General features: G+C 41.8%; 2 protein-coding genes across 5 annotated transcripts in view; both read right to left on the bottom strand.

The window, feature by feature from the left end:
- The window catches only part of pbx1a (pre-B-cell leukemia homeobox 1a), a 53834-nt gene extending 29623 nt beyond the window's left edge, over window positions 1-24211 (bottom strand). For all 3 annotated transcript variants that reach the window (XR_013779646.1, XM_079349483.1, XM_079349484.1), the window contains exons 1-3: window positions 24111-24211; window positions 15655-16504; window positions 14793-14866 (exon numbers count right to left, since the gene is read on the bottom strand). Coding sequence is in view for 2 of the 3 variants with exons in the window: in XM_079349483.1 (XP_079205609.1) it covers window positions 14793-14866; window positions 15655-15839 (259 nt within the window). In the remaining variant the exon portion in view is untranslated. The remainder of the gene's footprint in view (window positions 1-14792; window positions 14867-15654; window positions 16505-24110) is intronic.
- Window positions 1-25011, bottom strand: part of arhgap21b (Rho GTPase activating protein 21b) — a 113113-nt gene that overhangs the window by 72287 nt on the left and 15815 nt on the right. The window lies entirely within an intron of this gene.

Below are 25011 nucleotides of genomic sequence, written 5' to 3'. Positions count from 1 at the left end.
AGAGATTCTCATTACAAAGAGAGACAGCGAGAGCGAGAGTGAGAGTGAGAGAAAGAAAGGTGGTGGAGAAAAGAGAGTGAGAGAGAGACAGAGAGAGAGAGAGAGAGAGAGAGAGAGAGAGCAAGGTCCGTTTCAGGCGGGGGGGGAAAAAAGGGGGGGACAGAACGCATTCTTTACACCCACCCCTTCTCACTCCTCCTCCCCCCCTTGAAGTCTCCCATCATCTCCCCAGACAAGACCCAAAGATGACAGGTCTTATCCTCACCAAAATGCGGGCGATAAGGCAGCTGTAAAAGAATAATAAAAGAATAATGCATGGAGGATGAAAGAGAGATGCAGACAGGGAGTGAAGCAGAGAAAGGGAGAGAGGCAGGCCAGGGAGGGGGCAGCAACATAAATAAAGATGCAGCACAGTTCTGCTGGATCTCCTAATGAATTCGGAAGATCCTGGATCAATAACATCAGCGCTCTGACGACACATCACAAATGCCAGAGGAGCTCTCCTCCTTGAGCCCGAAAGAAAAAAACAGACCTTTGGCGCACACTTCTGCTCCGGAAAACGACTGAAACATGCACGAAAAAATATTCTCTTTGCAGATTGATTAAAACAGAGAGAGAGTGCGTTTGTGTGCGATGTCGTTGCTGCGAGGAGCATCAGGAAGCAGGAAGCAGCCTTGATACTCAGTAATGGGGATGATTTCCACCTTGGAGATGCTTTGATAGTGGCTGTGCTATCAGTGCTATTAGTGATGCTGATGACAGATGGTTTCTTTGTCTCTATTTAGATTTATTTTCAGAGCTGTCAAAGAAAAAAAAAAGACGACCATGAGTACATCATTACCCAGTACAAATAGCTCAAAATGAAGCCACCCCTGACATGATGGTCAAACGGTTTGGAGAACAAAAAATAGAGAGGATGTTGGAAAATAGTTTTTGGCAAAGAGTCTCCTAGAGGTGGATCAAAGCAGACGTTGACTCTGGGTCTCTGAAAACGTGCCCTCTCTCCCAGTTCGCTCATACACAATCATGGCCTAATGGCATTCCATTAACATAATTGCCAACATAACTAGTGTTCCGTGTCTGAGAGCCGTTCCCGAACTACAAGGGGGGGGGAAAAAAACAGAAAGATGAGAGGAGATGAAATCGAGCCAAACTGGGACCGTCCCCAAAAACATATTGTGGATGTTCAAGCTGGATCTCTCGCCCCTCCTCGCCGGCTTTTTCAAAGCAGCGGCGCTTTGTGGAGACCCCCTGGGAAGGCTCTGGCATCTCAAGGAATGTGATGCCAGAGCATTTGTGTGTGTGTGTGTTTGACTGTTTGGGGGCACACACACACACACACACACACGTACACACACACACGTTTGTATGCAGCACAGATAGCAGGTGGAAGAGCAGAGCTTCCTTCACATGTCGTTCGCTGCCTCGGCGTTCAAAGATCCGGGGACCCAACGCACGCTTCACACCAAACACAACCTGCCAGATGAAATGAAATTCCCATTATTTTTAATTAATCCCTAATTAAAATATATTACTCCACAGATTCCACAAATCTCTCTTAATATGCAAATGTGGCCAATTCAAGGATATTTACATATCATTAATTAAGGCAGGCACATTCTCTTAGTCTAATGAGCTGTGGCCTGGGTCTGCCAAAGAAAACTAAATGCCGGGCTCAGGAGTGAGTAAGCAGAGCCACAGGGGGATGCCCGCTCTCTGTTGAGTCAGGAATATCAGCTGTAAACGCTGCGATGAAGAAGACAACAACAACTCTGCTCGGCTCTGTAAAAAAAAAAAAAAAATCCACCCTGAGACACTTTGACATCATTAAAATCTGCCACCTGCGGCCTAGCTTGCAACTCTGAGTGGTGTGCATGTTTGGTTTTTTTTTTCTTCTTCTTACTCCTGAGTATGACCAAAGAGGAAGTAACATCACACTGAGGTGTTTCCTGCAGAGCTATGGAGCGTTCTGATATGATATCACTGTCACTATCACTATTACTCTTCAAAGAAAGGCAACTGGATCATGTCCTCCTCTCTAAAGGGTGCCGAAGGGACTTATGAGGGTAAGAAGCCGTAAACTGAAACACATGTAGACAAAGAGAGCCGAGAATAAACCCCTTGAAGTCAGTAGATTCGCTTTTTTATTCAACCCAGATTCAGAAAAATTATCTTGTGAAAATTATCACACACTCCCTACAGATACAAATGGAGGTAAAAAAATGTTTACAGTCTGCAATATTAAATTCAATAATTAATCCTTTCTAATGGCTGCACTGTTTCCATCCCTCATGTTTTATAACTTTGGAATCCTAACTAGAAATTGACACTAGAAAATTCAGTTCTGGGGGTTTGAGGTGAGAAAGTACAAAAACACATCTCTAGATGTAAACTGAAGATGCATGGATCTTGTAATTTGCAGGCTGTGTCGAAAGCAGTATAGTCCTACAGGTGATGCTTTAGAGTGATATGGCCGCCTGCAAGCCACTGCTGCATGTCGTAGTTAACACTGGTACCTTCATTTATTTAACTATGTCGTTTGAAATGATTATTTCACTGTAATCATTTTACAGCTATGGTTACTTTGCAGATTAAAATAAATGAAATGAAAAACGAGTAACTAGCACAGATATGTCAAAGCAATGTTGTACAATATAAAGTCATTTGAATCCCAAACTGGCTGTCTCTTCTCCTTCTGCTCTTTGAAAGGGATAGAAAGACTACTCATGTCTAAACATATCATCCCCAACACTTGTCAAATCTCTGCTTCTTCTGGTGTGAAGTCACCAAATAGTTTTCTTGATGCAAACAATTATACCAATCCAACAAAGTAAGACTTAAAGAGAAACAATTAGCATATGCAACATGTGAACGTTGGTGCTACGAGGAGACGCAGACTTCATATTGTGTCTTAACAAACACATAGGATGAAATATTGAAGGTAACTCAACTATAGCTGAATCTATCAGTAAAAGAATCCAAGAAGGAAACTTTAGCCTGTATTATGGTAGTCTTTGCTATTTTTACTTGAATAAAGGATTTGTTTAATACTCTGATGCCGCAGATCGATGTTAAGTATGCAACACACTGAGTACAGATGAGATGAATCTTTCATTTGATGTATTTTCCGTTTATATTGTATTAAAGGTGAAAACAGCTACTTTATCCTTTAAGAGTGTATCCAGCCATTATTGCATAGTTGTTACATGGATACATAACCATGAATATCATGTTGTATGAGGTGATTTGAAGGAGAGGAAATGAGGTGGGGGTGAGATGTACCTTGTCCATCTCCTTGTTCTCCCCTTTCCAGCTGCTCTAATTTGACACCTTGAGTATTGGGGGGGGGGGGGGGGGGAGAGGAGGGGTTAACTAGGTGGGGAAGTGCAAAGGCACATCGGAATTCATTAAGAAAAGACACCTCTCTGTCCCTTCAACCTCCCTCCAACGCTAATGACATCAGAGGTTAGTAGTGGGTAGACCAGGCACAAGATGGTAGGGGAAGGCAGAGGGGGGTGGGGGGAGATGGGAAGAGATGCATAAATTAGTCATATTCAATAGAACCTTACTTCCCATGCAGCAGCGTGTACATGAGGTTCTTTGCACTGAAAAAAATAAATCCCTCTCAGGCCTTGTTTTCCCGGTTTGTTCCGAGTGTATTTCTGCATCCTTTTAACATTCACACAAAATGAAAGAGGCTTCAAAAGCTGCCATCTTGCCTCTGACAGTCCTAATGCACTATGATGACACACCAACAACCAACTGCAGACCTTTGAAAAACCCATTTATGCCACACTTTGTAGGTTGGATGGAGTGCAATCAGACCTTTTTCAACATTGTGATTACTGCGTACTGGCACAGTAATCTGCGGCTGAGGAATTGGCTGGCTAATGGCCGCTTCACATCAGCCATCTATAGGGACCTCGCCGACAGGTAAAGTGGTAGTTGCAAGGTATTGAAATGGCCGGTGCCATCTGGGATGAAAGAGCTTTTAAAAAAAGTATTAAGAACTTTTTTTTTTTTTCCTCACGAAGAAGAGGAGGAAGAAGAAGCCCTGTGTGGGAAAGATGAGCAGCTTTATCGGCAGTCACTTAAAACATCAAACACTTCACTTTCCCTCACAGATGCTCCTGAGCTGCTGCTTGATTTTGGGCCGTGAGAGGTATGATTTTTTTTAAATATATATATATATATATATATATCTGAGCTTTAATTCTGTCTAAAACAAAGTCCTGAGACCTTTCAAAAAGCTGATTTCCATTTATCTCCCACTGACACATTTCATGACGTTCTCCCTGGCAAACTATCTGACTCATAAATCCAATTCAAGCCTATTACTGGAGAACTTTTAAAGCTATCCTTCATTAATGTTAATGGGTTTTTTTAGTGAAGGCCAGTGGTGGTTAGGACTACATGGCTGCTTTCCCAAGCTTGTTTAACAGGCTCCAGACAGAGATGGATGCTTCCTGCAGTCCGATAGGCTCTCTGGGCAATCTATCACCCACAGGACCCACCCACAGAGCTGGCGTTCCATAACAAAGGGCAGGCAGGGAAGCTCCTGATTGACAGCTTTATGTGTGCGGTGGCTAGTCAGACTGCAGAGAGAAGAGACATGGTATGTGTTTCTGGCCTCAGCGCTGGCCCTCTTTTCTGAAAATGAGTTGTAAAGAACAGAAACAAAATAATGAGTGAGTTGGGGAATCAATCAATATGCCGACACATGAGATAAATGAGAGAATCAGACACACACACACACACACACACACACACACACACACACACACAGAGAAAAACATCCCTAATGCTGCTGAGTAGGTACAAAACCAATCAGGCAAATGAAGCTGCCCGAGCAACGTAAACTGTGAAAGGAGAGCTGTGTTAAGACATAAACAGTTATTATCATAAAGATTATTACCCTTACACCTTCAGACTCACTAATTAGAGCAATAAACAGCCACATTTTTAAATGTATGGCAAGAGCAGGCAATAAACCTGCTGCAACATGTAAATACAGATATGGCGCGCACAGAGACACACTTAAAGGGATAACACAGGGTCGCCAAATTCCAGCTCGCAAACATTCAAATCTGCACATACACACGTACCAGCAGAGAGTGCTTTGCTGCCGCCACAGCTGTAATCATTTTACGAGAGGCCACAGTTCCTCTCAGGCTGCATATATTCTTGAAACGCAGACAAAAAGGAAGAGCGGGGGGGGGAGGATGTTTCAGAAGACACACTAAATTTGGACAGTAAGTAGTATCACCCCGTCGGCGCGGTACACCGCACATTCGCAACGCCCCATTTAACCGCACACGGCGCTTCCCTCTACTGCCTTCATTTGCATACTTCAGCGGGGCCCTGACGGATGAAGACGGATGGGGCAAAATCAGCCTCACTGAAACAACTGTTTTATCAAGGTTAAACTATCCAAGAAGCTCTTAACCCCCGAGCCTTTATCACACTCCAGCTCTCCCAATATCAATCTATCAATATGATCTTATCAGAGAGGAGGGGGCTGAAGATGCTCTTCATAAACTCAAGTAATAGGAACATAAAGGAATTTTATGTGTTTAGGGGAGGAGACTGCTAAACACGCTGCTGAAGGACATTTCCAATAAAAACAAGCTACAAGGTGGTGCCAGCTAGACAAATAAAATATAATAGACGAAGAAGAGCAGCTCGCCTGAAGGCGTGAGAGGCAGCCGTTGAGTCACGGGGTCGTCGGTTCAGGTCTTGTGAATGACTGGTGAACGCATGAGTAGGAGACACCGAACGCCTCATATTAAAAGCAAGGCTGGGCGTGAACTTGAACAAACACACACACACACACACACACACACACACACACACACACACACACACACAGACACTTCTCAGTGAAGGTGCCTTTTTATCTAAAAGCATAAAACTATATAAGTCATCTTCCATATTTATCACAAGCGTCTGCAGCTGTGTAGCGCATGTGTGCCCAGTCACTCCTCAGATGACGGACAAGACATAAAGATGCTTTGGCAAAAGATTTCACAGCGAAAAAACATCAGATTTATGCCGACAATGTGTTTGTCAAAATGAAGTGTCTTTTCTTTTAAACTTTTTATTATTATCCATGTTTACTAATTGCTATAAATTCAATGTGGATTTCTCGGAGAGTTACACAGAGTACACGGTCAATGTGAGAAAGAGAGTTCTTGTCTTCCCACTCGTCACTAACACACTGGATGGTCTGTCGTGTGTTCATCGTAAATTCAGGCAGTTATGAGGAACCACGCTTAACCTATTTGTGCTCTTTGAGTTGGTGCTTGTTGGTCATTACTTACAGACTGTGTGACAACACAAAGCCTCTGGAGATAAGATTTGTTATGAATCGGCGCTACACAAACAAAGATTGATTGAGATTGTCAAATGTAGAGTCTATAAAAAATGCCCTTTACAAACCCTCAACATTGAATGACTATATCCATGTCTTACCTGTCACTTCGTCTCACACACACATAAGCATAAATACAAATACACATAAGCATATATACACACTCTAACACTCTAACTTGGCTTCCATAAAGTGGAGTTACAAAACAGCATCAAATCAGCATGTCATGAGCAACATTTCAATCCATTTCCTAATAAAAATGTTTTAATGACCTTTAACCTCTGAAAGGTAAACAAACAGCACGGTCTTCTTCACACAGCCTGGATAACAACAGTGGTGACATGGTGACAGCATTTAACACCCCACACAAAAGAAAAGATGGTGTCATTTACAATACTGAGTTGTAGTTTGTCACATTTTCTGCCACTGTTTCAGAGACGCCTAATAACGAGCCTTCAACGTGACAAACTTTCACACAAAATAACTGATAACAACCTAAACCTGCACACACATATGTACAAATCACAAGGGGAAAAAATACCTTCTAACTTTCTGATCTTTGAAGGGTAAAAACTCTGTTAAAAGTGGCTCGGTAATAAATGAACAGAAGTATATAATTTGCTGATTATGCTCAAGTAGAAAAAGAAAATGACAGCAATTAACATAATTTCAGTTGGAGTTAACTGTCCAGAACTAACACCGCAAAGGCAAGCTGGCAGACAGACGGCGAAGAGGAAACCCACAGCTTTCACTCGTAGGGTTACGATATCTACAGCTCAGGAAAGCAGCGAGGAGGCTTCACTGTGCTATCAATCCTGATTAATGTTACTGAGGAAAAATAGTTTACCTTGTCTGACATCAGATTTAAGACCACGAGTTCTAGGTTTGTTTATTTTTTCGCACTGAAAATCATGTAACAGTCAAGGATTGAGCCGTTCAATTTAGCAAAATGCAGATTTACCTCTTTAAAAGTCAAATATAAACAAGTCAAGGCAGCTGGCATTGTTGAAAGTCTGCACTATTTCTGATGCAATTGTTCCGTTTTTAGGAGAATTTTCATGATGCAAGCTGGAAAAAAAAACCATAAACGCCTATTCAAGAGTGAACACTTAAAGGTATGTATTGAGGAAAAAAAAAGTCAAATTAAGTCCCTCCATTGGCAGTTAAGACTAACACTGAGGAAATGAAAAACAACAACAACAAACAAGTGTTCGAACTCATATGATGTTTCTTCTTGATTCTAACATGCTAAAGGTTTCCCTGTTTGTCTGAAATAGAAACAGATTTACAGTCCTTATCTGCCTCTCCGAGATGGTCTCTCCACTTACTGCCAGGCAGCCCGGCCAAACGCTGACCCGTGCTAACACTCACGCTCGGAGCCTACTGTGCTAAATGCTACCTGTGGTGTCACATCTGCCCTGGGATGTGATCCAAAGCTGCAGCACCCTGCGTCTCTGTAGGCCCCACGGAATTAGCAGCAAAAAATCCCAAGAGACTGCCTGTCTGTCTATTTTCTGCCCCTCCAACACACACTCTGACACACACGCAGACGCTGCAGATACCACACACACACACACACACACACACAGACACACTGAAGATTGCCAGCATGAGCCTGTTTGATTTTTGCAGCCACGAAAACAACTCTTTGTGTGGCTAAATTTATCATCGCTCTTCGCCACAGTATTTGTGTCTTTCTGAACAGTTCAATATCTCTTCTCTCTTTTCCCTCAGTGTGTTTGTGTGCGTGTGTGTGTGTGAGTGAGTGCGTGTGTGTGAATTGTTCTTTGTCTACGCCTTTCCTCCCAGAGAAGGTGCCGAGGTTACCAAGGCTCATCTGTGGCCCCTTTTGTCTCTCCCAGCAACGGCAAGGTTTATTAACATAAATTAGAATAGCTCACAGAGAGAGTACCTTGTCGCTATGCGTTACCCACGGCAACCTCTCCTCCACTCTCAATCCACCTGAGCATGTGTGTGTGTGTGTGTGTGTGTGTATGTGTTTGGTATGTGGAATAAAAAAGAGTGAGAGAGAGAGAGAGAAAGCGAGAGAGAGAGAGAGAGAGAGAGAGAGAGCGAACACTCCCCTGCATCTAAATGTGAAACTCCTCTGAAAGGAGGGAGACACATCCACACCCATCTCTCCCCCGTCCTGATTAAAATAAATGGTGCTATCTGCACTGCATGACTCACTACACCATGGCATTACTATCAGTAATTGAAACATCCAATCACTACTGAGCCATCAGCCTCACTGCTCTTCCCCATCTGACTTTGTGGCACCTGATTGAACATCCCTCTATATGGGAAGTAATACAGGATATGGCTGTGAGTTTATGTGGGGGAATGTTGAAGAGAGGAGGGAAAATACTGCATCAAGATGGGTGCAATTCATGTTTTTTTTTATGTATGATATATGTCTGCGTGTAGAGGGTTTATTCAGATGAGCGTGTGTGTGTGTGTGTGTGTGTGTGAGTGTGTTTCCCAGCCTGCTCTCCATCCTAAGCAGATATCCAGGGAGAGTCAGGTAGCCTCATTGATTGGTGTTGATTCCATCTGGGCAGCGAGCAGCGACTGACAGTGGATCTAAGCCGCAGCGAAAGGCAGCCATTAATCTTGGTCCTGTTTAAGCAGCATGTATTAATTTATGTCATTTTTACTAAGTCAGCCGGGGAAGAGCGCTTGCCATTTTATGTCTGACTGTTCATCGAAGTCAGGTGGGGTGGTGGGTGGGGGAGGTTCCTTTGTATGACCCCAGCATGCTGCCAACATGCCACTTAATACAGAGTAGAGGCAGGGTGCTGCAGAAATGAGAACCCACACCTTGAATTAAAGGTTATCAACTGCCAAGGCAAACGCCTCCATCAAAGAGTCCAAAAAAAAAAATCTGTTAAGATTACATTTTTGATATAAGAAATATGTTCCTTCAGCTACAGAGAAGGAAGAAGCAAGTGCGCAAATCTAAAGCAGTGAAAAATGACAAACTAAATAGTGTGATTCAGAGGTAGTTAGAGTACACAGTTGGAGCCCAGAGAACATATCAGTAATAAGATCTTCAGGTGTACAAACGCCATCATATACAGGTCTGCCGCTCCTGCTGCGTGAGGCAATTCCACAAGACTGTTGAAAATCCAATCAAATCCTAACAGCACCAATAAGAAAAACAATGGCAGAGGCAATTGCAGCTGCAATAATGTCACCCGAGCTGTTTTGCAGACACTAAAACCAACTCCAGAGACAAACATCTGATAAAAAAAAAAAAGAAACTCCACTCCATCGTTGAGCAAATTTCCTCTCTAAAGCCACTTTATATTCTATAAGTGAGAGGGCATTCTTAGTGTAATAGATCCGAATATGATCTTTGTCAGAAAAGTAAGAACACAGCAGCGTTGTGTAAAAGCCTGCATGCACAGAGCTGCAGAATCAGATAACCAGACTGAGGAGTGCAGGAAACAAACTATAGATAGAGAAGGAAAGCATCCATATCCCTGATGAATAGACGAGCTGATAGATCTTGGTTCCTCTGCCCTCCTTTTTTTTTTTTTTTTTTTTGCTGTCTTCCATGAAGGTGAAATGTGAAATATGTATGCAGAGCGGGAGGAAAGAAAAAAGAAAAAAAAAGGAATCTAAAGATGACAGTATGAACTTCGATGCAAAGTTTAAGTCATTTATGGGCAAAAAAGAAACACGAGACACACACACACAGCAACCCAAGTCTGCACACACAGTCCCTGGCCGTACGTCCACGTGCAGAATATGACCATCCTACAGCCAGATTTGTTATCACGGCTAATTACTACTCCCACCTCAGATATACAGGGCTGTAATTAGCCTCTTAAAACATGATTAACATGTCTCAATTAAGCCAGTCAACATTTGCATAATATATTAGCTATCCTAATTGGCAGTGAGTTTATATCAGAGGACAGGGAACAGCTAAAACACTGGCTGTTGCGTCTGATAAAGCGGTTAATATAGAATATGAATATAGAGGAAACATCAGGGGTGAAATGGAATCTGATCTATTTATGTTTGTGATAAGTCTGTTCAAGGCAAAGAGAAACTTACAACAGCACATCCCTGCTCAGACTACTTATAAGAATATAGTGCATGTTTGTTATTATTCACTCAGACGAGCGTTCCTGCTCAGAGGACGACGAGCTTCCTCTAAGCTTGCAAATCAAGACCTGGAAACGCTTTCTCAGGAAAAACTTCCCTCTCACTTGGAAGTTATTTATTTTAAGTCATCTATGAGGGAACAAGCAGAGTCCTGTTCGGCCTTATTTCCGTGGAAACTAAAACATGGGGAGGATAAACTGCTGCTTCGGCACTTCCAAGCCAGGGACAGTTAAACAGGCTGCCGGGTAGCGCAGGGAAAAACCAAGGACGTAGCCATTAGTTTCAGGACAGCGCCACATTGGAGACTAATGCCTCCATCTGTCACTGGAGATGAGAGGAGAGTAACAAAGAGAGGCAACACTAACCCCTGAACTCATCATGGACAGCCATGTCAATTAAATACTGAAAAACAGCAGCACTGGGAGCCATAGTGACCAGTCTATCCACTGCTTCGTGGCAGCTCAACTGGTTTCTCTGTCAACGTTTAATGTTAATGTCAGAAAACGCCATAAATAGAGGTGTGACATTTTATCACCACGCACCGTTACGTTTATTTCAAGGCCGGATGATTGATTCAGAAAATTGATGAACTCATTAGTCATTTCTTCTCTTTGGTTGTTTTGATGTTCTTGTATCTTTCTTTAACTCTTTCAATCATTTCCATTATCATTTCTATTTGCCCTCCTCTTTTTTACTCAACTAAACCGTTAATTCTCTTTTTTTGTAAAGCTTGAAATTCATTTTTCCACAGTATTAAAATGTGGGTTTTTTTCCAGTAAATGTTCAGCAAAAACAAACAATTTTCCAGCTTTTACAATTTGAGTATTTGCTGTTCTCTCTCAGCTTTGTGTCATTGTAAATGAAACTAGTTTGTGTTTCAAACCGCTAACCAGATAAAACAGGATATCCCTGAAGTTGTATGGATATTGCTACAGTATTTTGTCAATTGTTTCCGAGATTACAGGCCAAAGATTCTTAAACTATGAACATGGGATAGGCTCTCAGGCTGATCAAGCTGCATTACTATTTTGCATTTTTGTTCACCTTTAAATTGCACTTTTGCACGTTTTCGCATTTCGAATTTTCCTTTTCTGTACGAGCACTGATTTGACTGTTCAGGTTGATGATTACGCCTTTTAATATTGTGTTGTTTGTATTGTCACAAATCTGTACTGTTGATGCAGTCCTTCAGTATCGTGTTTGTCTTTGTGTTCCTGCTGCAACACAAGCTTCCCTTTGTCGGACAATGAAGAGAATCTGAATCTGATATTTGTAAGCTGCAGGCCTACCAACTATTGCAAGGCAAAACATAAACATTTCTATTGTGCTAATAATGAAAGCTACTTGAAAGTGACCAGATAAACGTCACTGTGTATATCTAAACTGTGCCTACATGTCTCATTAGCAGTGCACGCTTCTGATGGGGGGGTTGTTAGCAGTTAGTGGGTCCGTCTGATTCAGCAGGTTTCCAGCTTTGATAAGTTCAAGCGGTGTAATGCATTATCCGTCTGATCACATTAGTCATGCAGGAGCTCTCCATCTGACCCGGGCCTGTGAGGGGGGTAATGTGAGGCTGCTGACAGAGAGAGAGAGAGAGAGAGAGAGAGAGAGAGAGAGAGAGAGAGAGAGAGAGAGAGAGAGAGAGAGAGAGAGAGAGAGAGAGACAGAGAGAGAGAGAGAGAGAGAGAGAGAGAGAGAGAGAGAGAGAGAGAGAGAGAGACAGAGAGAGAGAGAGTGAGAGAGAGAGAGAGAGAGAGAGAGAGAGAGAGAGAGAGAGAGAGAGAGCGCAAGCGAGGGGCTGAAATCTGACACCCACAAACACTGACTTGGTGTCTGGCTTCTCTTACTTAGTCAACCTGTACGTGCCAGCTCCCCTCGTCGTAATGGTTCCACACAAACAAAGACGCTCTCCGGCTCTCTTCACAGGATGTGAAGCAGGAACAGGGAAAACAAATTCTAAGTGCTCTCAGGAAATGTAGAAACAATGATGACAGTTTTTAAAAATATAAAGACAAGACAGGAGGAGGAGGGGGAGGAGGAGGAGGAGGAGGAGGAGGGGTGCCGGTATAGTGAGAGCAAACATTTCATGAAATATAACACTGGTGACTAAAAGGAACGTCCAAAAGTGGAAACACAAGCCTCCAACGTTAGTTTTCCTTAACCCAGCATGCGAACATGAGCTTGTTTAAGCTTGCTAAAAACTCTTCTACCATGACTCGAACCCAGCACAAATATACTTGGGTTGGGGTGGGGAGGGGTTATCAGTTAAGGGCCTGCTCTGTCCCCCTATCGGCATGCACTCCCGCCTTGTTTGTCAGCTGCTCGCCAATGGACAACTCACTGCTGCAATGTCCCATGCTGCTGCTGTCAACACTAACACAGCGCTGATATACCGAGTGGCACACACGTGAGTGACTACACGTAACAAATGATGTATGATCTGAAGCGATGTTTCAGTGAAAAGGTTGAAGCGAAGAGTTTTAAGAGACACTCTTGACTGCAACCATGTTAAAAAAGAAAAAAAAAGAAAAAGCGAGGAGCTGACTCTTTGTGAAGAATATAAAGAAAGAACTTGACAAATTACAGGCTGTACTCGGCTCGCATACACTGCACTCAGCACATTTGGCTGTAAATGCCATGCTGAAGGTTTGAGTCATTTTCACTGTCACTGCAGTGAAAGGATTTTCAGTTTTGTCTGCACAAACCTCCTATGGGTGAAGATGAGCTGCAGCTCAGCGCTTCAAACGCAGACATGGAGGACACAGCCAGGCCGCCATTAAGAGTTGTTTCTATCCTGACTCTCTTTACTTTTAAAAGGTTTTCTTGCCTTGATGGCGACAGATATTTAGAGCTGACTGATTTTTAAGCTGTGTGGGTTTTTTTTTTTGTTTACCACACTTTGTGTTAAAACAACTGAAGTCCTACATGCAAGATAAATTATAAACTGGACTGAATCATGATAATTTCCAAACTTGGTTGTGAAAAAAGAGAATTTACAGGCAGAGGGGGGAGCCTCACTCGTCAGCAGCTCTGTGAAAATCCCCGGTTGCCAAGAACGGTGGGAAGAGAGGAGGAGAAGCAGGGGGAGAGGAGCCAGGAAAAGGTCCAAGTCACTTTGTTCTTCTTTTTGGAAACGAACTCTGGTTGAACTCAGGGAGACGCCAGACAGTTTACAAAGAGCCGGGCATTACTCTCCCACTTTTCCAAGCCTGGCAATTTAGAAACAGCTCGGGCCCCAGCCTCCTGTAGCCTCCTCCTCACAGACAGACTCTAACATCTAAAAATCTAGTAGAAACCTCAACAAGTCTGCTGTTGATTCTTTCTACTTTCCTTTCATGTCTTTTTTTTTTTTTTTTTTTTTTTCCGCAGAAGCGTGTGCCAAACTCTGAGTCATAAGAATAAAATGTCCCGGATTAACAGCTCACGTAAAATTAAGGAATATTAAGCCTCCATACCCGCCCTGTATTTATTTCAAACTGTCATGGGTGTTCATGCAACCCCAGCAGTCAAAGTGACATGGCTCCTTCAATAACCTCAAAAGACAGTCTCAAAGTAGTGTTCAGAGATAAGGCTATATTGGATGCTTGGTTTTATTTCCTGCTTTGAAAAAGCCTCCTGTTAAACAGCGACATCCTTCAGAGAGTATCTACAGGCTTTCAGCGTATATATGCTGCGCTTCTTTTAATCTGCTGTAAACACAAACCAATAATTCACACATTCTTTCTCATGAGTCTGACCCTGGTGGTGAACATAAACAGAAAATCTGTCTGACCTGCCTCTGCATTTAAAAAAACAAAAAAACAAAAAAACAACAAAAAAACAGCTAGACGACACAAACGCCATCACACTCAGCCAAGGAAAACAGACAGAGAGGGTTGAGAAAGCACAGCCACAGAGAGGCCCAAACGTCGGCATGAAAACACTCCAGAGCAGTGACAGCACCTCATCTGGGATCAGGGCTGCTTACATGCACGCTGGGTGACTTTTGTCAGGGAAAACTTGTCATAAATCACGCACACACACACACACACACACACAAATCTGCAAAAAGTGTACCATTTTTTGTACCAACAGAAGAACGCCACCACAATTTAATCTGTGTTTTATACAATTAACTTTTTTTTTCTTGAAATCTAAGAGTTTAGGAGAATGATTTTGTGTAATATAAAGGGAATAAACGTTGTGCTAATACACTAAGAACATACGATTGGATCATAAAAAAGACACTTCTTCATCAGTAAGCAGTGCAAGCTTTGCACACGAAAAAAATCCAGCTCACAAAAGAAGCGAGGAAACAGAAACTCACCTGTTTTCTCCTTTATTTCACACAAGACGTTGAAGAGAGCAGGTTTCATTCTGTGGCAGTTCAGTGCATGTTTCCTAAAAGGAGCAGGGGACACCACTTTTCACACCAATATTCAAACAAGTGGCATCAGTAACAAAGCCCCATAACCCTTTTACCACTGAATATGTCCTACAATATCTGCATGAAAATTACATTTAACACAGATTTGACTTGTTTCTACTGTAAGAAATGGGGTATTTAAAAATAAAAATAAAAACATGCATTAGTTCTTTAGACAGTGACCATAATCCTAAAATGAAATAGTTGCCAGATTAATTCACAATGAAAGACTTCAAACCTTTTCAAACCCAGTTTTTTCTTTCTAGCAACTGAATCCAAAATATATATACACAACTTTAACATGCCAAGGAGTAGCTACCAAGTAGTAGCCAATTTGTTTTTTTCAATATTATTTTTGTAATAGTAATTATTATGAAATGCAACATGTTACGAGAGCTCAGTATTACGCTCCTTTGTAACATGGCACAAGTGTCAGCACTTTACAATCCCCTGAACATAATGGATCTCTTTTAATCATGTCATAATTCATAGTTTGGAAGAAAAATATCAACCGAAAAGTTGTTCTTAAAGACCAAATATGAATCGTGACAAGTTTTTTTTAAGGATTTTTGTCGCTTTCGCGCAGTCACGGCACTTCAGTGGGCGTAATTGCTTTCATTTACAGGCAGTCTGGATACAAACCAGTGTTATCATCTCCCCCCTCCATCTCCAATAACATTTTCTAACGTTTCCGCTCTACGATTGATACTACAAGTGTATGGGCTATTCATGTTTGTCTCTGTGTGTGTGTGTGTAGCCTCACCTCGCCTGTGCTTCGTCCAAGCTTTGGTCTGTGATGGTCATTATTTGCTGTAATATGTCTCCGATGTCCTGCTTTCTTCCCTCACCGTCCGTCCCCGCCGTGCCATCCTGCATATGCTGCGCCAGGCCGGGGTGTCCGGCCATGCCTACCCCATGGGAGTGCATCAACCGCGGCTGCTCGTCCATCCTTGACCACAGTCCCCGCTGCCTCTCCTCCAACTTTTAAATTTTAATATCAGATTTTAAAGAAAGGAGGAGGGAAAAAAGAAGAAGGGGGAAAATATCCTCGGAAATTCCTCAGGATTCCTCTGCGCCTCTCTCACCCCCCGACACTCCTCCTTTTTTCCTTGGTAAGATTTTCTGGATTTGGGAGGAGGGAGACTGACAAACCCTCTCTTTGCGCTCTCTCTCTCTCTCTCTCTCTCTCTCTCTCTCTCTCCTCTCTCGGTCTCTCTCCCAGCTGGTTTAGGTGAAATCTGATCTGAATCGTTGCTTTTGGCTTTGGCCACTCCTGCACCGCTACTGTAGGGAAGGGAGAAAAGGATTGAACAGAAAGGCTCCTAATCTGATTAAAAGTGGAGCGCGTTGAGCTCCTCTCACGAAACCCCCGATGTTCTCTTGAGCTTGATGCGCTAAAACGCGCTAAAGACTCAACTTGCCTGCGCGGCTTTTGAACAGAAAGTAACCCACCAACTGTTATTGTTTCGCTTATGTCTGGTAACTGACTCATAATCAGAGTATGGATGGAAAGCCTCCGCCCCCTCGAGCCACCATTGGAGAAGAAGGAGCGCGCAAGTCCCACCTCGGTCCTCTCCGAAAACGTCAATCATCCTCCCTGGGAAGGTGGGACACTGTAATAAACATAAAGAGATGTGACCGGGCCGGGTGGCCATACAGTGATGGATAGAGAGTGAATATGTAGCCTAATAAATAATTGTGAGTGGCAGTGGAGCTCTGACCCAACAGGACAGCGTGCTGGTGCTTGGGAAAGACACACTGTCACCCAGACTATATATTTTACCGCTGAATATTTACATCCGTGTAATCAGTCACAGGAATAATAAATCAAGATGAATTTATTAGAAGGTGCAGCAGTTTGTGGGGAGCACTTTACAAGCTTATGTCATAACACAGAACCACAACAGTTGTTCTAACAAACGGCGAGAATGCCAAGTCTAACAAGGTCTGTATTTAGTCATTAAACAGACACTCTTGGCATCAATGATGAAATATTGCTAAATAGCTGCGGAGTGAAAACAATTAGCCTACAGTCCCCTGGCCAATAAGTCAAATGAAATATCTGTAACTATTTGAAAAAAACTGATTAAAATGGAACTCAACTATTTTATATGCTCAAATCTTTTGACAGGTTGACTATTTCTGCATGTTAGGAAAAATCCATGTTACTTTCCTGCCTCTGTGATTTCACTTAAGTTAATGTCAGTCATAGCTGAAGTCCACAGGTTTCAAATAAAACACACAATCTTTTGCTATGCAGTTATAATAAACTGAGCCAACCAGACCTCCTGTATTTAGCTATAGCTTCATCACTGCCTCAGGCCATACACACATACAGATAGCACTATGGCTATAGGTCAATGCAGCCACCATCTTGGAGCGGGGTAGCTGTGTCTTCTAATGAATGTAAGTCTATGACAGCAGGAGGTGTATCCAACATTACAATATTTGCAGTATATCCCAGTGAAATGTGAAACAATTTACAAGCCAATTGATGTGTCTCAAATGTCAGACATGTAGATATATGGTGAAATTAAGAACACAGGAGGGGGTGGAGCTGTTTTCAGCTGTCTTTTCTTTTGGTACTGTGGAAGGAAACTGGAGTACATGGGGGGAACGCACACATGCAAACCTCACACAAAAAGGCCTTGGCTGGGAATCGAACCATCTCGCTGTAAGGCTACAGTGTTTGCCACTGTACCACTATGCAGCCCTATTTAGTGAGTCCCTGCAGCATTTCTATTAAGAATTATTATCACATTTGGCTGCAGTTGTTTAGACATTAAGCCCTTCTGATCTCCTGCAGTTTGTTGTGTTTCTTCAGGATCAGCTGAGCCGATACAGCGTGTTTCACGGATATAAGACGATGCATCTAATAAAGAGCATGTCTCCAATGAATCCAATTCTCTAATCCAATATTTTAAATCTAATAGCCGAAAACAGTCTTTATAATAGACATACTGTGATTCTCAGTGCAGAGAGTAATCTTTAGTAAACGTTTATCAGATAAAGCGTCGGGGTATGAATAACTGCATTGTTTGTTTACAAAGTGTCCTGGATCATAAAAACACGTCTGGTGTTTGTAGTCTAAGAAAGGGCTTGAAAAGTGAGTCACATTTCAGAGACTTCTGGATATCTTATCAATAATCTTCTTACCGTCACACACTTACAATCATTGAGAAGGACGGCCACCCCTTACCAAGATGGCGGTGGTGTTGACAAATCTAACAAGCCCTATATATATATATATATCAAGGCTGAATTATCCACTACTAAGAAAAACACTTCTTTGGAAACTTGCTGATTGAGTTTCCTTGTCCTCAATGTTGGCACATTTGTTTAACAAGTAGCCTTTCAGTTCACTGCAAGGTTTGATTTTGTTTTAATGCTACTGCTTATTAGAGCAATGAAACTTGTGACAGGTTTCAGAAGCAGTATAAGTCTGGTTCTGCTGCATCAGATTTGATGATCCTTTGTTTAAAGGTCATGGTCGCTCATATAAATGAACATGGTAACAAACTGAATTTTGTCGTAGGTATTTTTTTTTCTATTTACATTAAATTAATGCGTTAATGAAACATGTAAATAGTCAGGAGATTTATAAATGAACACACATAATTACTTCTGTTTAAACCAGACTTGAACTTTAATACCACTATTTGTGTCAAACATACATTTAAGTTAGTCCTTGCTCATTAACTTAACACAGCAGATAACGTGACAATTCTGCAGTTCTGTGTCTCAGAGTCTGCTCTGTGCTTTATCCAAACGCTTCCTCACCTTCTTTTACTGGCCGGACAGAAATCGATCAGTCAGTTTTCTCATTACGTGCTGAATAGGGAGGTAGGGCAGTAATTGTCACAAGGGGCAGGGTGAGGTTGAGGGTAGTGGATGTGATAATGTCTGACACTCAAGAGCTGCAAGAATGCACAGCACAGCCCTGAAATGGAAGTCTGTCGTCAAATAGCCATTCTGCTTTATTTTATCCCCTATTTAACAGTGTCATAACAACAGAGGATTATCTCTGTGTTTGAGACCTTACTCGATACACAGGTTCAGCTGTTAACAGGAATACTCCTTAGTGTAAAAAATATACTTCACAGTACAAATCTAAAAATCTTTTTTTATGTTTTGAACCCAATCATTGGTCAACAAAACAGAGAGTACAGAGCCACTGTCAGATCTCAGGTCAGTTCTTCAAACCCTTACCCACCACACCTCCCACCTTGGCCTGATTAACAAATGAAGCAATAAAATGTTCAGTGTAAAATATGATCAAAAGCTCTCTTTCTTTTTCCTCTAAATGCAAACCTATTCCACAGTAGAGCAGTAGACAGAAATGACCTTATTGCATGTGGAAGCTTTGTGGAAAGTAAACTCTAAACAGAATAAATAAGACCTTATTTGTGCCTCTGATTGCTGTATTTCAGGAAAAAAAAAAAAAAAAGCTTTTGCAGCTTTCATGAAAGAAAAAAATCCTGACATTGCATATTCTCCCCACACATTAAAACCAAATGTGTTGTTGCAGCATTAATAATTCCAGAAATAAACCATATGAGGGATTTGATTATAATTGCAAATGAATTGGGATGTAAAAAATATTTTTTATAAATTGTTGTTTTCCACCAGAAGTTGCAGAGTTGTTGTTCAGAGACTAAAAATGTTGATGCCACACGTACTGAGTGTATTCCCTAAAGAATTGTGAACTAGTTAAATTTGTTGAGTTGTGTTTACGTCCAGAGAGCCTGATGAATATGGAACAAGCTAGAACGTGCCATTGATAAGAATGAATAAGTGATTGGAAAATGGCAGATTGTGTCTTTCCTACACACGAAGCTACTGAAATAAAGTTATGTACCGGTTCATGAAGTTTGTTTGGGGGATTGTTTCATACACACAGGTCACATTTCAGTATCAAAGTTCTACAGACTTTAACATGAATTAGCAAAACATCAATATTTGATAAATGGTAACAAGTCTTATATTATTTATCTTTAATTTTCCACATGGTGCTTTATAAGTGAAGTCACAGTAGTTAAAAGTAATACAGAATTATCTACTTAAAGCAACCTCAAAGGGTGTTAAACACATTCATCAATAAACTAAATCTGTCAGATTTCAAAGTAAAGTTAAAGCAGACATCTTGTAATCCCGCCACGTAAACCAATCCTCAATATTTCAAGCTTCAACACAAACTCGTGCCGACTCCACGGCACGTATGCTCTCCTATCTGGACCCAGGTCAAACAACTCCTCCCAGAGAGAGCTGCAGGTCAAAGCAGGCTAAGTTATGTATGAGCTAGGAGCACAGCGAGGGAGAAGGCAGCAACTGCATGGCACATCTCTCCAGGAAGTAACCTTGATGAAAAATTCAGTTGTTTGCAGCTCCTGGTGTCCCTCAGGCATGAATAAAGTAAGGCCCAGACAGAGAGAAAAGACCTGGGCTCAGCTTGAAACTACTCACAGACCCACTTGCTGGCTAGCATTAGGAGATGGGCACGAATTAAACTTTAATCGCACCTCAAATAGATTAAGGGACAGGAGCCGAGTCAGCGTTTTCAAGCCCTTGCTCTGCCTCTGTTGACCATCCTCCTTTGAACTCCAGCTAAATTAAAGACCCACAAGCTCCAGTTTCTTTACACCTCAGATTGGCTTTTAAGCAAAAGAGGTACTTGAAGTAAACCTGAGACGGTAAGCAAACATCACAGCTGCCTTGGTCATTAAAGTCATATTAAAGCACCGTTCATTACAGGGTCGCATAAGAGATGGAGTGTTTCATTCATGAAGAGGCCAAAATGTTATTGATGATGCTTTATATTTGTGTCGGTCAAGGTCCAAACATGCTTGTTCCTATTGTAAAGATTTTTATTTGACATGGCACAGAAAAAATAGAGGATGGCTGAATTTCATTTAGCTGCATCAGTTTCAGTTTCAGGGTCTTGTAGTGTGTTCTTGCTGGCCACGGGATGTATGGAGAAAACTGGGTTCAGTATTCAGAGAAAGACACAAAGTTATTCCGACCATGGTTTCCTCAGACATATGTAGTTCTTTTCTAGAAAAGCTGGATGACACCCTCATGGCTTCTGTTGTGTTTGTGTAGGTCATTCCAGATGTGTTTGTTCACCACCTTATTTGCCTCTAAGAAGGTTTATTCTCTGATGGGCCCACTGCCCAACAGAAATGTAGTTTTGCTTATGTAAATTATGTAAACTGGATTTTTTTTTGTTTTAGTTTTTTTTGTTGTGTTTAGAAATGTTTATTTCCGACTTTGAATCTAAATATTATCTGCGGGAAAAAAAGGGCCAATCAGTGATAAAAAGATCTTCAAGACATTTCCTGCCTTGATGGTCTGCAGCCTCCACAACCAGCATCGTCCTTGTTAATGCACGGCGTGCGCCGACCTCCACCTCAACGGCAAGGAAGTGTGGACAACAGGAAGGAGGAATACAAAGGAGAAATCCTTCCTGTTTATCATTCCATATATGCTCTTTTGTAAAGCGGCTCGAGATAACACTTGTTTTTAATTGGTGCTATACAAATAATGATTGATTGATTGATTGATTGATAAAGCCAATGGTTTTTATCCCGAGCTCTATCTGTGACCACAGATACAGTTTTACCTGTAAACCCTCAAGAGTCCGATTACTGTTTTATTTTTCCTGCATTTATATGTTGGCTTGAAAACACTCACACTATTACCCTGTGTGTACACCTTCATTTCAATAAATTACATTTTAGGACTCCAGCACAGTCTGGTAAAAATGGAGATTTTATGCTGTGTTTGCTTGTTAGTTTGAGTAAACAGATCTGGGTCTATTCCGGCAGGATTCAGCTGGATCTTGTAGCTAATGATGGTTTTTTAGTGCAGAGGAGCTGGATGTGTTTTTGTGCAGCTGAGGCCGGGTCAGGGTGAAGGATGACTGATATGAAGGGGTTGACCTGTCACATAGCATTTGACTTACTATCCTTGGAACAGGATAAAAGGGAAGCCAAATGTCAAGTGATACAAGTGACGCATCCTCGCACGCGCACGCACACACACGCACACAAGCACACACACACACACACACAAGCACACACAGAGGGTTGAAGAGATGAATGTTTTATAATAAAAACCTCAAAGCCACCAGCGATTCTGTGCATGGCATGTAAAAACAGTAAGCTTATCATTTTCATGAAAATAATAGTCACCGGTGGCACTCTCGGTGTGTGTCAGCCACAGGATTTCCATGCCCTTTTCTCCGAGTGTGTCTGTTCTTGCTGCAGGGCCCCTGTAAGCCCTTAGACCTCTTGGCAAAGCGTGGGCTGTGCCTGGTGGGGGGAGATGTGACGGATGCCGGAGCCTCGGAGCCTGCTCGCTGCTCTGTGAATTTTCCCAGACTCATTTGCATTCATAAAGAGCCTGCTCCTTGTCACAGAGTGTTTTCTTTTTTAAGTCTGCCTCCAAAAAAAAATCCTGTGCGACTCCTGGTGGGAGTGCGCCGGGAAAATCCGACTGTCAAAGACGACAAGACGAATGAATCCCTGTGTCAGACGAGCGTGGCTTCGACGATGACAGATGGAGGAGAGCTGTCCCTCTGTCGATCCGAGGGCTTCATTTTGGAATAAATAAATCTGAATTCCAACCCCCTCCCATAATTACAAGTGTTGCTTTATTTGACAGCTCTCTGTGTTTGTTGATGGGCGTGTGTCTGTTGATGTGAGAGTGTGTGTGTGGGTTGTGGGTGGTGGCACTGACCAGGTGACAGCTTGATTTAATTCCACATGGGAGTGAGTGTGGTATGTGGTGCAATGATTTTCAATCGTGACTTGTCATTCTAGCTTTGCAATCATGCAGCGATGTACACCTGGAACAGCAGGTGAACGTAAACATGTGATTAGATGCAGTTAAACTGTCCTGCTGCCAGGTGCACCTGTATTGCAGAAATGTCCTTAATTACAAAAAAAGTTCTGCCAACCTGCACTGTGACCCTTTGTGAAGGGGGGGGGGGGGCCATTACAAGTAATTCTGACGATATTACTCTGGGTCCAATATTACTCTCCTTTAATTATTTCTAATACAAAATGAACTTTCAAGAAAGAAAACACTTATGTTGGATTAGATCAACGAAGCTGGACACAGTTGCATGATTTTATCTTCACCAGCAAAAAATGTCAAAAATGTCAACGTTTTGTGTGAAAATATTTAATGTCCCAGAGAACCTCTGTTGTCTCATTTGGCTCCTTAAAGGGGAAAAAAACAACTTCTAAAAGACAGAAAAGTAAAATAAAAAACCTTCAATGTGGAGTTCGAATGGAGGTATTCTATGTTGTTAAAGAAAAGATAAAAATCTCTTCAGCTGGGTGACCTTGTTCAGCATCCCAAATTACTCAAAGAGGAGGAGTTGATTCTATGATGCTATTCCATATTAATAACAACAATTAGCAGTAAAAACCCAGTACAGCATTTTGATGATATCATTAAAAATATACACGTCTGAATAAATTAAAACAATTCCACAGACTGGTATCTTATTATTTAGTCTTAATAGTGTTAACGCTGTAAAATAAACTGCTGCTACTGGAGGACTGCTAACACAAATTTCAGTGGTTCTTTTATGTTGAAATGAAAAGACAAAAAAAAGTCGTACAAGGCTTTGAACAGCTTGTTGTATTTTTTTTTTCCAATGAACAGCAGAAAACAACAGCGTGAGCTGAATGTGAGCTCCACAGACTCCCTAAACCTCAAAGAGCGAGGTGCAAGTGGAAGATGATAAAAAAGGAGAACATCTGGTGAGCCTAGCACAGTGCCAGGACAAGACAAAGCCATGTGTCTGGCAAACGAATACCCAAACACACACACACACACACACATACACACACCTCACACATACACACGCTCACACACTCAAACATTTATTCATGCATGCACCCTCAAACCTGTCTGCCCCCAAAGTTGCAAACAAGCGAAATAAAACCCTACATGAATGCTTAAGATCACACACATAGACACTTGCGCTTCTCGTGCCGGCACTACACACAAACACACATCAGCAGGGAGCATTTCCAGAGAGAGAAAAAAGAAAGAAAAAAAAAACCTCAAGTAGGATGTGATTGGAGAGTCCACTGTTCTGAAAAGACTAATCTGCATACTCAGAGGCTTAGAAGTGAATATGCATGAGGGAATAAAATGATATGCCTTGGAGCAGACCACCCGCTCTCTTTGGATTACTGTACCCACCTCCGAGTCCTTTTATCTTCTTGTTGGCACGCAATCAAGCTGATTTAGTGTGTACCGGCGGATGCTTTCACACAATGGATTGGACCTTAAGATATGGTAACCTGTTGAAAAAGAAATACCCCATCACTAAAGCAAAAAGACAATTGTTTATGGTCTACTAGCAGAATTATCCTCGAAGGTGTTTTTTTTCTTGGGTGCATGTTTTTCTGCCTGATTTGGTTAATTGTAAAAAGGAACTGAAGCAAAACAGAAAGAATGAATATTTGCAGAAACTGGGCAGTATTAGACACAGAGCACTGATGGCCCATCAAATATTGAAGAAATGTCTGCTGGAACCATGAATTCATATTTCAGACAGACTTCCTCTAAGACTGTCCTCGCCAATGAATGAATATTTCATTTCAGAAAATAGAGTGGCCCTGAAAGGCACCATTACCAGAGCGTAATGTCAGGGGGAAAACATTCTGCACATTTAGTAGAAAGTTAGGCTGAAATGATAAGAGTCGTCCATGCGTAAAACTATCTGATGGGGTAATGCATTGGCATCACATTAGCATGACTGTAGTAGACTCTCTCTCTGTGTGTGTGTGTGTGTGTGTGTGTGTGTGTGTGTGTGTGTGTAGGTTGTCCCAAATGACTCCAAATGAAAACTTTGTAACACGGAGCACAAGCTTTTTCAATTTATCATCATGTTCACTCGGTGAGAGGGAACAAAAGTCACAAATGTTTAAGCACTCAGCTCACACAAAGTCAGCTCATGTTTTCAGCTAACTTTAGAAATTATGGTGAGTAACATTGATTTGATCTTTAGGCTAACTTTGACCCATTTATCACATCTAGATTCTTGATGAAGATATTTGAATATCTGACAGAAAACATGAGGTATCAATAGTATAAAAAT

The sequence above is a fragment of the Symphodus melops genome (assembly GCF_947650265.1).
Source record: "Symphodus melops genome assembly, chromosome: 7".
Lineage (NCBI taxonomy): Eukaryota > Metazoa > Chordata > Actinopteri > Labriformes > Labridae > Symphodus > Symphodus melops.
This window is presented reverse-complemented; position numbering and strand designations above follow the sequence as displayed.